General features: G+C 40.9%; 1 protein-coding gene across 1 annotated transcript; it reads right to left on the bottom strand.

Annotated features, from left to right (window-relative positions):
- Positions 1-3,317: 3,317 nt before the first annotated feature.
- Positions 3,318-14,416, bottom strand: LOC104550521 (leukocyte elastase inhibitor). The gene is made up of 8 exons (XM_061995829.1): positions 14,370-14,416; positions 9,871-10,051; positions 8,122-8,235; positions 7,629-7,760; positions 6,941-7,058; positions 5,626-5,768; positions 3,845-4,015; positions 3,318-3,722 (listed from the first exon to the last, which is right to left on the bottom strand). Exons 2-8 carry the CDS (start codon positions 10,036-10,038, stop codon positions 3,318-3,320), a joined length of 1,251 nt encoding a protein of 416 aa, XP_061851813.1. The 5' UTR covers positions 10,039-10,051; positions 14,370-14,416.
- Positions 14,417-15,545: the final 1,129 nt, after the last annotated feature.

Here is a 15,545-nt window from a genome sequence, read left to right as displayed (position 1 = left end):
TAGCTTCCTTACCCTGAGGTCTAGCCAACACGTTTCAGCAGAACTGTGTGGGGAGCTTCAGGCATCAATGTTTTTGGCTTGGAACATTTTGGCTTGGAATGCATGGGGGACTCATGAGGCATTTAATGAGCTCCATAGTCATTGTCAGTCTGCACCCCTGGATGAGGCACAGGAGATAGACCAAAGCTCCCTGATGTGCTTGGGACTGCTTCATGCTAATATATTGCAGGGGAGAGAAGGGGCCAGCAACAGAGTGGGATGGAAAAGGAGGTGTCAGGGGTGGGAGGGGAGGCAGAGCTGCGGACGGTGCTGGGAGGCCACCAGCTGCATGAGTGCTGTGGCAAAAGCTAGCTGTGTCAGGAGGTGATGTAAAAGAAAAGGAGACTTCCATCAGGATATGCAATAGAGGTCCTTCAGCAGTGCTTTCCCAGCCTGTTTAAAACTGTCAGTAAGTATATGTAAAAGCCAGACTCTGTTTCCTAACTGCAGCAGTCAAGAGGAGGAGTAACGCAAAACAATCTTGGAGCTGTGCAGGTGGCAGTGCTCTCGTACAAAAGCTGTGAGGCACCATCTCATCATCAAGAATATATAATTTCGTGCCTGAGATGAAAAAGCTGCACAGCAGCACCCTCTGAAGCTCTAAAAGGAAGCTCATAATCAAAGTGCTTCATTCACTATTTTCTTTTCTAGGCAGGTACTAAAGAAGTGGGGAGAAATTCATGCTCTCAGAAAGATGTAGACCAGAATACTTTTTAGTCATTATGTTAGAACATCCACCTGCATATAGACACCTTTTTTGTGTGTGTGTTACTGGATTAAAACAAGAGCAGTCCCAGGAGTAGAGGTTGGAAATCAGAACTCATCTAAAATGCAGCTGGTGAACTGCAAAGTTGTTGGTTCGTGAGTTCTCCTGTGTCATTAAGCTGCATTCATTTGAGAAAGGGCTTCAAAAGGAAGGTGGGTAGTTTTCCAACCCATCCTATAGTAAAACCTAGTGCTTGATAGTGCTTGATAGTTTCTCCTGGGAGATACAAGATTGAATTCTGGATTTAAGGGATAAATTGTGGTCCTTCTCTCAGTTAATACTAGGGAAGAATTGAGTATCTAATTCAGTGAGATGATTAGCACCACTGGTTTGACATTAATAATATCTTCCAGACAGGGATTCTGTATGAGATTTAACAAATTAACATTTTCAATCTGCTTTATGACCCTTAAAAAGTTGTGCGATGAGCCCTACTTGGTGTAAGGGATGCATCCAGGCCATTTCTGGTACATGCAATAGCAGTAGTTTTACTACTGCCACAAGCTCATGAACTATTTTAAAGAAGACTAACCTTGTGAAGGAAGAAATGTCTATGGAATATAGTTTTTTCACTTTTTTTTCCCCCCTCAGTACAAACTTTACCAAAGGCAGTGCGTCACTCCACTGATCCTCACTGTGCAAACAAGGTCCAACACTTCTTCTCTCCCCACAGCTTGCAGCTCTTCAGAGGAGCCAACAGCCCCTCTACAAATGTCAGGGTTTGGATGTGTTTGCTGCTCTGCCCTGAGCCACTGGGCTTGGGCTACATGATCTTTAAAGGTCTCTTCTGACCCAAACCCCATTCTGTGGTTCTGCATCTTGTACATTAGTTAGCTAGATTTGGTTAACTCCAGAAAGCTCTGATTGGTTACTGATTTACATCTGGTCAAACCAGTTTCTAGTAACCACGTTGTATCACAAAATATATGAGTCAGAAAAACAAGAAAGAATTGTTAAGTATTGTGTCTTAGGCCAGAAACATACATGCAAATTCTAAAACCTCAGATTGTCCTGGTTTTAATAACCTGTATTACACTTACTGAACTGTGTAAGGTCTGCCTTGTTTTCCTATTTCTGCCTGCAACTGGAGGTGGGAGAAACTTGACTGTGATTAGAATAATGGTTATTGAAAAAAATTATAGCTTCTAATCTATAAGGTGAAGAAATACTTTTTTTGGTTTTTTCCCATGCTTATGGCCTGAGACTGGATTTAGAGATGAGTTCGGTGTGGAAAGTTTCACTTTTACAGAATCACATTTAGTATTTGTGTTCAGTCTGAGCTAACTTTGCATGTGGTTCCCTCTCTGTGCAAGGCAAGAGGTGGCAACAGTTGTTTATACAGCAAATCTCTTGAAAGTTTTCAAAGTACATTCAGCTTTTCAGCTTTCTTCTTCAAGTTGCAGGGCCAGAGCCCTTCTTACAGGATTCGTTAGCAGCTGTGGATGTTCTGGATTGCTTTACAACCAATTATAAGGCAAACAGCTAATGTAGGTTTCTTTTTCATGGGTCATAAAGCAGATTGAAAATATTAATTTGTTAAATCTCATACAGAATCCCTGTCTGGAAGATATTATTAATGTCAAACCAGTAAATTAGTAATAATGTCTCTGTAAAAAATAAAACTCTCTCAGCAGAGAGCTTTATTTTTCTCCCACAGACTAAAAACCTTCCCAGGTTACCTTTAACTGTGGTTCCCATGAGTTACACCACCCTTTACAAAACTTAACTTCACTTCTCAGAGCCTGGAGAGCATTCTGTCTTTCAGATTTGCATCTCAAATCATTAAAATTCATTACACCAGCACACAAGGAAGAAAATATATTTCTTGGAAGTTCATGGCTACAAGTTTTCCACATCAGTAATTTCAATGGGGTATTTTAGACCATTGTCCTCCTATTCTTTGAGACTGAAATCACTTGATTTATCCCCACATAAAAGGCAGTAGTCTTTACTATGTCAATAATTAACTGGTTTTAGAAATGTGGATTTTCTCATCCTATTCCTGCAGACATCATGCATACAAAATTCTCTTTGGAATCATTTGAGAACTTAAGACATAGTTAGGGGACATCCTTGGAGATATCCAAAACCCATGTCTACATGGTCCTGGGTAACTGGCTGAAAGTGGCCCTGCTTGAGCAAGGGAGGTGGACCAGCTGACATCCAGAGGTCTCTAACCTCAACCCTATCATCACCATCATTAATATACAGGAATGCAATTGAATGCATAAAAATAGGAATATATGTGAGCATCAAGGAAACAAAATGTTATTCATATCCCATGAGGTTAAGGCAAACTTTACTCCTCTCCTAGATTCAGATCAATATTTGCAATTCAAAGAATCTAGTGGTGGAGTATTCAATTGATGGGTTCTCAGCTACACTGGTTGTAGTGTTTCCTTTGAAATACAAACTAACTGTCAATAGATTAAGAATGCATGGGGGGGAAAAAAACCACAATTTTTTACTTTCATCCATATATTTCTCACAATGTTAGAAAATGGCCCCAATTTTAAGGTGAACAGAGTTTGCCAAAGAAAAGAATGGTATTGCTAGGATTGTGTCTAATAAAGAATAAGAAAGGATGGTCAGCCAGAAACACCTCTGTGAGAGGAACACATCTCCTCACAATGGCAGCTCCTGTACTAGCTGCTGCTACCGTGCCTTCTTCATTGACTTCCACATATGTCTTATGGACAACATTTGACAGGACCAGAGATTTTGAAAATGACATTGCAGAAAGATCAGCTTTTGATTCATTGAAGATATCAGTCATCCCCATCTCTTGTAATACCTCATTGAGGTTAAAGGTGCCTTCAAGCTTGAATCGAGGCAGGTATACCTCCACTGTTGTCTCAGACATGTGCTCTGAAGAAGCCCACAGTATTAAATTTTCATAGGTCATTGTGCTTTCAATCTAGAAGATGGGCAAAAAAAAGAGCTTAAAATAGGTGGGCAGCTTTGTAAAGTTGAGATCTTTACCCAGCCTTAATTGAAACAACCGATTGTTGCCATAGTTCAAGATATATACTGCCTTACCTGCCCCAGATCACCAGTAGATCCATCAGCCATGTCCTCTGGCAGCAGAATGATCATGCTCAGTGACTTCTCGGCATAAGGGAGTTCAAGGACCTGAGCACCCATCTCCTCAATGTAGCCAAATTTAAATCTGCCTTTCTGATACATCATCTGCACAGGTTTTTTCTCATTCTATGTAAAAGAAAAATTATACAGTCACTTAAGCAATACAGCTCTTAACATTTAAATTGATAATAAGTGTAATATCAGTCGTCAAGGTTGTAGCAGTAATTGTTATCAAGCTGAAGATTTATCTTTATTTTGTTGCATCAACAGTGAGTCACAAAATATCAGCTTTGCCATGCATAAATAAAGGGGATAATTCCTTGAAAAAAAACCAATTGTCCTGCAACTGATAAGACAGTGAAGTTGCTTAATAGCATCACACTTCTGAACAAGTGAATGCTGGTTGGATTTGCAAGTCCTAATTTGGAAGGTTACGTAGAAATAGCACTGCAAGAATCAGTCATTTATCAAACTAGTAGTATCCTCTTCTAGGTCTTGTTATCTTGCCTTGTTTGTTTGAAAGCTCTTTAAAGCCTCAAGTTTCCTTTCACAGTTAGCTAACTTCTAAAGCAGAGAAAGAAGATTTTTGGCAGATGACCCATTTTCAGCAAAAATCCTGATAGTATTGATTAGCATGTGAAGAAAAATCTTTACAGCTTCTCCCTGTCTCATGGTTTCTCCTACTGCAGTAGTGCAGCAAATGTTCTCAGCTTCAGACCATTGTCATTATCCATATTCTAAGATATATTTGAAGTCACAAATACAAGTGCACAATGTGGCAGTTTCTTACCTGTGTCTTAACAATGGAATGCAATACAATAACTACAAATAGATGTTTTTTCTGACCTTCTCCTTTGATATGTGAGGAATACTCAAAGATGCTTTTTCCCCATACAAAGCTCTGCAACTTAAGATCAGACCTAAATCTGTTGGGTTCTTTTTTCATGGATGAGAACTAATGGAATATTGGCACAATATATGAAAAGAAGACAAAACTACATGAAATGAAAGTAAATGGTTTTGATTATCTGTTTTGATAGTATCTGTTAGACTTAAAGGGCATGCACGACGCTTGGAGGACTATGCTTGTTAAAGAACTAACTTTGCATCCATATTGACAATACCTTAGTTAGAAAAATGAAAGCTTTGCTGATATTCCTATGGCAGAAAAAAAAGGCTAAAAAATAAAGTGTATTTAAAATTAACTTTAAAATGTTGCAAAAACTATAAATAATCCAAAATACCCTGTAAGAAATTCTCCATTTTCAAATTTCATCTATCTGTTTTTAGTTTGTTACTATCTGGCCTAGTTTCTTCGGCTTGTTTTAATCTCTGAAATGCATAGCTAATTTTAAAACATATTGAACATATAAACGGCAGGGTGACCCCCTGGATTGTATATGAAAGGAGATATTCAAATTTACTTCCATCCATGACAACTATCTGTAATGACTACCATATGCAAAAGCACTGGGCAAACACTTGTGTTTTGCCAGTCACCAAAGCAAAACTCTGAGTTGTTGCAGCTTCTGAGTCTTGAGTATTTTTTTCAGTAAAGATTATGGTTTTTGATGTTGAAAAACCCCTCCTGCCTCCAACAGGAGAAGCAGGCTAAGTTCCCAGCACACACTCACAAGGCAGCTGAGCCCTGGACATTGTGCTTCTTTGTAATGCATGCTGCAATACTCACAGTTTCTAGGGTAAATAATGTTAAGATCTACAGAATGCAGATGTACCTGATTCAGTTTAAAATCCCTCTGCACTGTTTTTTTTTCCTCAAACTTTTGCTGCCAGGATGCTTTGAAGTAGATTACATTCACCAGAACCAGCAATGCATGTCCATCAATCACACCAGGGGCAAAGAGTTCCTTGATTTTACCTGAAAGAAGTTTTGAAATACACAAATATTTGTTAGTTGTCATTGTCTGGACTAAGGCTCAATTACTTGTCTGTAAAGTTAATTTTAGAGAGAAACTTATAAATTCAATCCTTGGTTTATTGAAAGGACAGGGACAATATAGGCAAACAAGTAGTAGATTCCTCTGCACTGTTACCAGCCAGGGAGGACAAGGGTGAATGAAGGTTACCAAATTAGACAACTGTCAGTGTCAGTGACCATTTATACATGCCAAGTGACATTAACCATGACAAGGGAGGCAGCAGTTAACTAGCTGTGAGGCTTTTGACTTTCTGCACAGAGGCTGAAATAGGACTTAGCATGACCACAGGATTCATATGAGCACCTAGAGCAATGATGGCTCTTAAACCCATGCAAGGTGACTCCTGAACCTTGAGTCCTTTTACCAGGAGCCAGCTGGGGTTAACAGCTCTTTCCTACACCAGTCATGGACTGCTCTGTCAGTACTTAGACAGGTTTGTTCAGGAGATGAGAAACTACAGAAGCCTTCAAATGTATTTAGCTGTCCTCCAGTAAGGTCTGGTTTATGTTCAGCCAGAAGATTTAGAAAGTTTTCACCCCACTGCTACTGGCAAAACTAAAGGCAAATGGCATATATCATGGCTAGAATAACCAAGAGCAAATGACCCCTGATAGCCTGTTAAGGGTAAGAGCTGCTTGACTGTCACTTGTGATAGTGAGTCTCACTGGCAGTCACATCTCTCATCTTTGTGGGCATTGCTCTATGTAAAGCCAAGTCCTTAGTCATCCTCTCCCACTCTCTATCTGCCTGTTCCCAGTCTCACCATGAAGCTCACAGCTTCCATTCCCTGCTGTCCTGTGTCCACATTTGCGGTTATTCACGGAAGCTATTTGTCTGGTCAAGCCTTACAGGTATTGCAATTATCATGACAGGCATAACGGTGGGAATACAAAAGTATTTGCCAACAAACACATGTTTAATTCAGAAAGAATTCTGCTAATAACTTACTCTAATATTTCAAGAGTGGATAGGAAGACAAACTGTCTTTAAACAGCATAATTGAACAACCAGAAACATGAACAAGTCCTTGCTTTTCATAGCCTAGAATTTCTTTTGTTGAAGCAGTGTTAGAAGGCAGACATAGTAAGGCTACACTTTTGCTATATTTTACCTTGTGTCTCACTTTCAACCCAAGTGTTAATTTTTCTTCTGGCTGCTTCAACAGCACCATGAAAGTCCACTGTTTGCAGCATTGCTCCATACAGCTCTTTAGCACACATTAGAAATTGCTGTAAAGCAAAAAAAAAATCATGAATTGGTCAAATCTGTTAAGCACTTATTCCCTTTTGAGAGAAACCAGTGGTGAGGGACCATTCAGCAGAAATAATTGACAGGAAAGCAAAGATGAGATTAATAAGTTATTCATATGAGGTAGTCTAGAGACCACTCTTATTCAGCAGAAAAGGAGTAGGAAGTTCAGCACAGCAGCCCTACACATAAAACTGTATAACGTCTCAGGTAATAAGCCCAAGCTCACTGCTGTCTCAGCCACACCACTTGTGAGCTCAGAAGTATACAGACAGCATGGATAGGCCATTTTATTGGCTGAGTGTAGACTTACATCAAAAGCAAACATTTCTGCTTTGTTGTTGCTCTATAGCCACTGATATCTGCAGAGTGGGTTTTTAAAAACAAAAGAATGTGAAGCTGACGCCCTCGTCTCTATTCCACCAGCTCCAAGAGATACCACTCCAAGAAACAGACCAAGTCCCCCTACACGAGGGGATGAGAGCAATGCTCATGGGGACAGGGAAGCTTGAGGTCAGGGCCACAGCAGTTAGTAGATCCAAGTAACTTACCTGCTGGAGTTCAAATCCTTGTTGTATAAAGAGATTGTTGGCCAGGGATAAAACATATCTTTCACCAAGGTTCTGTAGTTGGACAAGCAGTGCCTGGAATGCTTTGTGGTTAAGGTCCTCATCCTTGTTACACTGGGAATATTACAAACACATCAGTTACAGTGATTCTTACACAAAGCTTTGGTTGTTGATTTGCATCCTAACTTGATGACACTTTAGGGCTAACTCCTGCTGTGATTTTTAAAACCAACTAGTCTAAGCATTGTAGCTGGATCCTCCTTCCAATATGATCCCTGAGGCTTTGGTGTTGACTTCGTGGTAGACTTGGCCCGTAATTAAACACTAGCCTGTATGAGGCATTTCCTAAGGTACCTAAGGCAGAGTCCATGTGTGTGATCTTGACTCCCTCCAGTGGCAAACCCAAGTGCTTTGTACCAAGTAGCTGATCGTGCAGTGAAGAAAAGGCTCTAGTGCTCCCCACCCAAGGGCACACCTGTGAGAGTGAAGGCTGTCTCTCCGGCCTTAATTCTGTGTCCATTCCTGGGGCTGCACTCCCATGATCAGGTCCAAAGCTCATTCCTCCTGCAGCTTTCCTGACATGGAGTACCTGCAGTTGGAGATACTGAATTATAGCAATTGTAACTGGGATAAAACCTTCTTCCTTGTTTAAAAAAATTGCTATGCTGACCAGGATAAATGGTGCAGGTTTATGAAAGAGATTTTCTTCACTTCAGTCAGGCTGAAGTTACAGGCTTGAAATTATACATATACTCATGTTCAAATTCACAAATTTCACATAGCAAACCAAGCAGAACTTGCACTTAATCTCTCAAAAAGTTACTCTCCATTACCTGGAAATGTTTGTATTTGTTTTTTATTCTGATTGCTACAGTTACCTGGAATTTAAAAACAAGAAGTTGCCTCAGGCAAAGAGATAAAAAGAGTTTTATTTGAAAACATCAAAACTGTCTTTTTGCAATCATTCTTAATATTTATATCAGTTTAGGGAATATATCAAAACCTCAGTGATCTTAATAGAAACCAGAATTTATTTCTGATGTGCAAATATCTCACTGAAAAAATTCCAGCAGCTTCTCCATTACCATAATGTTACGTCATACATAGACAATCTTTTTTTCTGGTGAGGATACTGAATCTCCATTGCTTTTTTTAAAACAAGCAAAAGCCCCTGTATACTTGGTTTGTGTGGCAAGGTTATGGTAGCCAGGAGGCTGCAGGAAGTGGCTTCTATGCAAAGAGACCAGGAGCTGCCCCTATGTCAAACAGAGCTGGTTTTAGCCAGCCAGACTCAAGTCTGTTTTGTCATGATGTCAGCTGGTGCATGATGTCCCTTGTCTTATCTCAATCCACAAGCATTTTTATATTGTTTTCTCTCCCTGTCATTGTTGAAGAGGAGTGGGCACCTGGCAGCCACCAGCCAAGGTGAAGTCACTACAGCCTGGAAACCTCATGAGGAGGGAGGGCACAGCTACCTCAACTGAGAGTGGCCTGGCAGTCAGACTATGCACACAGTAGTGTTAGGACATGGTGGATGAAGATCTATCAGCACAGACCCAGCTACTGACAAGAACCTCTGCCTTGGGATTTTTGGTCTTTTACAGCTCATGGGCACAAATAAGAAAAGAGAAGATTGCAGAAAACAGAACTTGTACTGTGGGGAGAGAAGGTGCAGTGATCAGAGAGATTCCTTTTCACCTCCTCCCTGATCACCTGGGTCCCTGTGAGCTCTGCAGGTGAGACATTTTGACTCTTGAATGTCATAAGTAGTAAGTGAACTAATGCCTCCAGCCACCCAGATACACCTCTCCTCACTAGTCACCCAGACTCACACTTTCAGGATTCTCATAACAACCACAAGAGGAAGCACCTGCCCGTAATTTTGAAACAAAGTCTGATATTCAGGCAGCAGGCTGGAAGAAAGCCAGAGTGCTCCACTATGATGTATCACCTCTTCTCATTCAGCTCTTGCTTTGTGCCCTTGATTCTGTTTGGTGCAACTCACACAAGCAGATGACAAGGATGATAGCGTACCAAGCATGAATTAAGGCAGCGCCCGTGCTTGTATTTGTGCTTGTATCCTATGAGACCCTTGCACACACATTGTGCTAGCATTGTTTCCTACAAGATCCTTGCACACACATCATGCCAGGATGCCCAACATTTCCATTAAGGAAACAGCAAGCAACACAGAAGCATCTCAGCATGTTTCATTAATACTTACTTTTTCTATCTGAGCAGCAGTGCTGTTCCTTGCACCTAGATGGACCAGGGCCAGAGCAACAGAGATGCTCACTGGAGAGAAGATGATGTTTGTGTCCTCTGCATTTCTGTTGAGTTTATTGTAGAGATCCAGGCAAAATTCGGTAATTGCTCTAGAAATGGAGCCCATCACAAAGCAGCTGCTGACTGGGAGCACAAAAGAAAGAAGAAATTTGACACAGCATATTACCCAGCTAGATCACATTGTGAAGCATCTCTCTGCCCTCAGATAATACCATCATTGCTTGCTAAATAATAAAGATCTTCTAATTTCCCAGAGTTCAAAACAGCCAGCCTTGCACACATCTGTCAGTCCATGCTACACAGTAGAAGCAAGGACACAGCAGGTCTGTAAAAGAAGCCCATGCTCACCACATATGCGAATTCTTCAGAAAAGACTCTTTTTCTGTCTTATCCCATGGTGTATCTTATTTCAGACAAAAAAAAAATGAAATTCAGAAATCAGACAACTGTGGATTAACATTTTCCTTCTCCAAACTGGTTTGATGTATACAGTTAAATCAACTCTTTTCTAACAACATACGATTGTTGACAGAAAAGATGGCAGAGATTAAACCTGTATATACCAATACCTGGTAACCAGAGCTGTGCTATGAGGGTTTCAAACAACAGGTTTATAAAAATAAAATAGTAATGAAATGTTTTTATGTATTAAAAGGGACATTAACAGCCATAGAGACTGAAGTACGTATGGAAACATGAACAGTTTTAAATACACTTTTTCCCTCTTCATGAGTTTTCCAGGAGCCACAGATTCAGGCAAGGTATATAATCAAAATTTCCAAACAGACCAGTAGCTCAACAGCCCTGAAAAGAAGTCCACAAGTCTTTGCTCAATGATATCATAAAATCTGTATCACTCTTTCCTTTCGTACTAGAAACATTACAGTCTGATACCTTTCCCGTGGGTCATTTACATTAAATCCACTCTGCTGCTAAGAGCAACTTGTGGCCAAATTCCAGTTTGGTCCTGGCAAGCAGAAGGCTATCTGACAAAAAGTGGTCTAGAAACAGCTTTCCTGTCCTTAGGAGAAGAACTGTAAAGCTGTTTTGTGGATACCAGTGAGCTCATGTGGGCTTTTCTAGAATCATTATACCCAAAAAACCCACATGACTTTCAATGTCAAACAATATTTTGAAAAGCACACCAGAAGACTGTGTGGAAAGCAAAACATATGCTCCTGCCTGCTGGCAGACATAGAGATGAGTTGCTTGGCTTGTGTTCCAAAAAGATACTTGCTTTAGAGGAAAACACACAGCTATAGTATGGAGAGAAGGCCATGGTGTCTCCCTTAGCACAGATCTGGCTGGCTCTGGCTCTCAGCCTGCACTGAAACAAGCATGGGTCAGGTCCACAGCAAGCTACCAGAGCTCCTCTCTGTTGAAGAGGTGATTAAGTGCCCAGCCAGTTATTCCTGCTGCCCACAGAAGACTACAGCACAGCAGACACTCTTTCTCAGCCCTCTGCTACCTGGCTGCTGCCACCTGCAAGGCCAAGTTATGTGAGCTCCAGTCTGTACTACCGAAAGGCTAAGAGTGGGGAGAGGGTGGTGCAAAGCTGAATTTCAGGATCTTTTGTCAGTAGAGTCCTTGTACAGCCTGCCCTGGGTTGTAGGTGTCCAGTAGCCTCTTTGAGGGGGATCTAGAGACTGTCTGGGAGGGGACTGCCTGGTGTTGGGGACTTCCATCCCCTTTTAGCCAAAGCTCTTCTACAGAGGCCCCCACTCTTCTCCCACAGCTACAGTCCCTCCTCACAGAGACCCTGCCCTTCACAGAGTTTCCTTTACTCAAAGACCTACTCAAAATGTCTTGCATTGTCCTCAAGAAGCAGAGTGCATGCTACATCTCCCTCAGCTATAAGCCAGACATGAAGTTTCCATGAAAAGCTGGGGCTCGGGTGCCAGAAGTTTTCAGGTCACTGGGAGTTGATGTGGCTCAGCTGAGATGCAGCATTTGCCTGCACAAAGCATCTTAGCCTGCAGTAAGTGTCAAACAGCGGGAACAAACTCAGCCCACAGGAAAACACGCTTAGCATGAGACAGATTGCTGCAGTGCCTTGGAAGAGCTGAAAAGTCAAGTTGATGAATACATGAAGGTGCCACACGTGGCAAATGCAGAAGTTTCTTGTCTTTTGACTAGCTTGAAAAACACAGCAATAATCAATGCTTCATCACTTTTCTGACAGATGCTCTGTGGAAATAACCTGTAGTACTGAAAGAAAAAGTTCACATATGTTTCATATCGAGACATTTGTTTTACTCTGAAGTCCAGAAGTACTTCACCTGAAGACCTAATACAAATGGGCAGGACAGAGGAGAAATACACAAAGGTTCACTGAGCAAAAACATCAAAGATGAGTTATATCTCATTAATTCTGAAAACAGCTGTTCTCGTTCTGTTGTTTGTGTGTTTGTGTGAAACACGGGTTTCATTTTCCTTTTAATAATACAGTCATCTTACCACAAGAAAAAGACATTGCACTAAGTAGTAATTTCTTTTTTCTTCCACCTTCATTACCTACTACACAGAACCTTCCAAAAACAAATCTCAATGCTTCTTTAGTGCTGAAGTTTGTATTGCTCCACTTCCACACCTCTTCAAAGATCTGAAACGGGGCTGTGAAATTGTTCACAACAAATGTAGGTCAAGAGGCATATTGTAGGTGTGCCCAACCTCAGAATAAGTCAAGGGGGAAAAAAAAGAGTTAATAAACTTCCTCATCAGGAAGGAGGCACCTCCACCCCACCCCGCAGGGAGAGGACAGACTGCCAAGCTTAGAAGAAGAGGCCAGCAGCTGCAAACAGGTTTTAAAAGTGAGTGCCTAGGTTGCTGAGGTGGTCACTTCTTTAGAAGAGGCATCAGGCTGTCCTCAGGGAGATGTCCAGGTGTAAATACTACAGCCAACTCCATGATTTTGTGAGTGTGAACTACCTAGAGAGCTGTCCTGGAAACTCAAACCAAGGGAGGGGGTGAGGTTTGAGGAACTTTCTTGCTGATGGGTTATTGAGTCTTAAGACATTCAAAACCCCCCTGAGTGTGTTCCTGTGTGACCTACTGTAGGTGGTCCTGCTCTGACGGGGGTGTGGACTAGATGATCTTTCGAGGTCCCTTCCAACCCTTAAGATTCTGTGATTCTGTGAATGAAAGGATGCAGTGACCTTTCTTAATCCAAATCAGGGCGAGCACAAGTGTATGACTGATTGCACATCCTGAAGCCATGTGTGTAATCTGTATAATCAGTCAATCAGTGAGATTTTTAGAGTTACTGTGAAGACAGTGGAATTTGGAGAACACCTACATGGTGGACAATAAATGGTAGTTACTTTTAAAAGGTCTTGGTATGATAAGAAGAGAAGATATAAGAACAAAAGGAAAATCATAGCTGCTGTTCTGCACTAACTGTCTGCACTGAACAGTAGTAATAATGCAGAGGCAGCAAGCAGAGTTGGGCCTTTACAGCTAAGGAAGACAAATGCTTTACTTGATGGTTCAGTAGCTTTTAACACAGTCTAGCAGATGAAAATCACTGGTGCTGTTATATGTGAGCAAGAAGCTACCCAAGAAAAGAGCTTTCTTCAGATGAAACCTCTGTTTACCTGTGACCTTATCAAGACAGCAAACTTCTTTCAGAGCTGTATGAAGAAGACTCTTTTTCTATAACTATTCATGATCTATTCTCTCTTTACAGTTTGTTTTTGTCTAAGGGTAGATGAAATCAAGGCAAAAACTCCCAGAGAATAAAAAGCTGTGCTTAAAGCTATCATAATTAATAGGTGTATTAGATTACATTATACAGTCAGCAGGAGGAGATGGTAAATAAGGTGGAGAGGCGAAGAGAGCTGTAGCCTTGTTTATAAGGTAATTCTGTATTTAATACAAGGTAAGCAAAAAGCAACCTGTTTTCCCTAATGCCATGCGATAATTCCCATTGCATGTTTTACTTATTCAGTCTGCCTCCCATTAAGGTGCTTTAGTGTACATTCATTTCTCATACACAAAGGAAGACAAAATTGGCAGAAATTACATGTGTCTACCCTAGAAAATAAGCACATGCCAGATAGTGCTGTATTCCTCACATTAAATATCTGTGATTGATAGAAGTTACTTTCTTGTTTTTCATGACCATTCATACAAGAAGACAGTTCCAAGCATTTCTGTGGTGATTTGGAGTGAAAGATACAAACAGCACATAAAAAAATGACATTTCCTCCAGCACAGAAATTCTAATCATCCCTATGTGACACAAAACACTTCCAAAGTAACAAGCTTTAAATTAAAAAACAATACAGTTCATCACAAAATAATTTTTCAAGGGAAATGGTGCCAAATTCATTTCCAAAAAAAAACTTAGCCTCTCAAGCTGCTACTTTTATTCTAGAAAGGGCTTTTTTTCTAACTGCTTTTGTTATTTTGCATCACTACTTGCAGTATTTTTTCTACCTCTTTCTTGGTTAATTATTCCCACATAAACAGATGTGAATGTACATTGGCTTGTTGCAGGCTGTACAGTGGCAAGTTATTTGCTGTGCCTGTATGCAGCTGCATAGGCTTCTTCCCCATTAAAAAACAACATCTGAATACCACTCCACCCTTCCTATTTTATATAGTCACTGTTTAATAACACAAACAGTCCCCTGGCAGCAGGGATCAGGGTGCAAGGGAAACGCCTAAGCATCCATTCAAAGAATTGCATGCTCTTGCTCTCATTCTCTCTCATCCAGTGAGTATTTCAAGGCTTTTTCTTGCATGACAGAAACCTGAGTAAAGAAAGGAATTCACCTGCATCTCACTCGTCGTGGGTGAATTTGCCCAAGTCATCAGCACCATCCGTTCACGTGAAACCCATTTCTGCCAGAGTGGGTAGAGGTGCTCTTAAAGAGCCAGCTCTTCAAGCCCCTCTGGAGATGTAGGCAAAAATCCCCATCTACTCTCTGGTATAAGCCACTGAGGTGATCAGACCTGTGGGAATTAGTGTTTTATGGATGGGCAGAGAAGTCCTGGGAAAATTTTAGATTCAAAAGTCTGTGAAATTTAGGCAAGAATCTTTAGATTCATTGGACATATGTTTCTAAATTCTCCTAAATCTATGTCCAATTGAAGACCAGCTCCCCTGGTGTGAGCTCGTGAGCCTCTTCAATTTTAGCAGTGTGGTTTTATTTCCTTGCAACCTGTAAAGGTATCTGCCCTTCTGTCCCATCTATAAACATGACGTTTACTACTCTGTTGACTGCTTTGGATCTGCCAAACAAAAGATCACAAATTATTTGGGGGGGGAGGAAAAAAAAAAAGAAGAAGAATTGTTTACCTTCTTGCTCGAAGAGGTTAAATGAAGAGCACAACAGCTGAGCTCTGGAGCATGTTCTTGTGAATACTGTATTACAAATACTTCCTTGCTCTCTTGTGGGAAAGTTCAGCCCCCAACCAATTGTCGATGATAACAGTGTGTTGCAACTTAATGCAAATGCCACCAACATGAAGTTACCTGCAGAAAACTGGGAAACCTATATCTAGCAATATGCTAATAACGTTTCTCTCAAAGCTGCCCAGCAAGTTTGGCAGGCAGTATGTGCTGGCAACATCTCCTAATTGCAAAGCCAAGTCATTCTTGGCTGAAGG

This window comes from Colius striatus, chromosome 4 (genome assembly GCF_028858725.1).
Source record: "Colius striatus isolate bColStr4 chromosome 4, bColStr4.1.hap1, whole genome shotgun sequence".
Classification (NCBI taxonomy): Eukaryota; Metazoa; Chordata; class Aves; order Coliiformes; family Coliidae; genus Colius; species Colius striatus.
The sequence above is the reverse complement of the archived record's forward strand: the minus strand, read 5'-3'. Positions and strand labels throughout refer to the sequence as shown.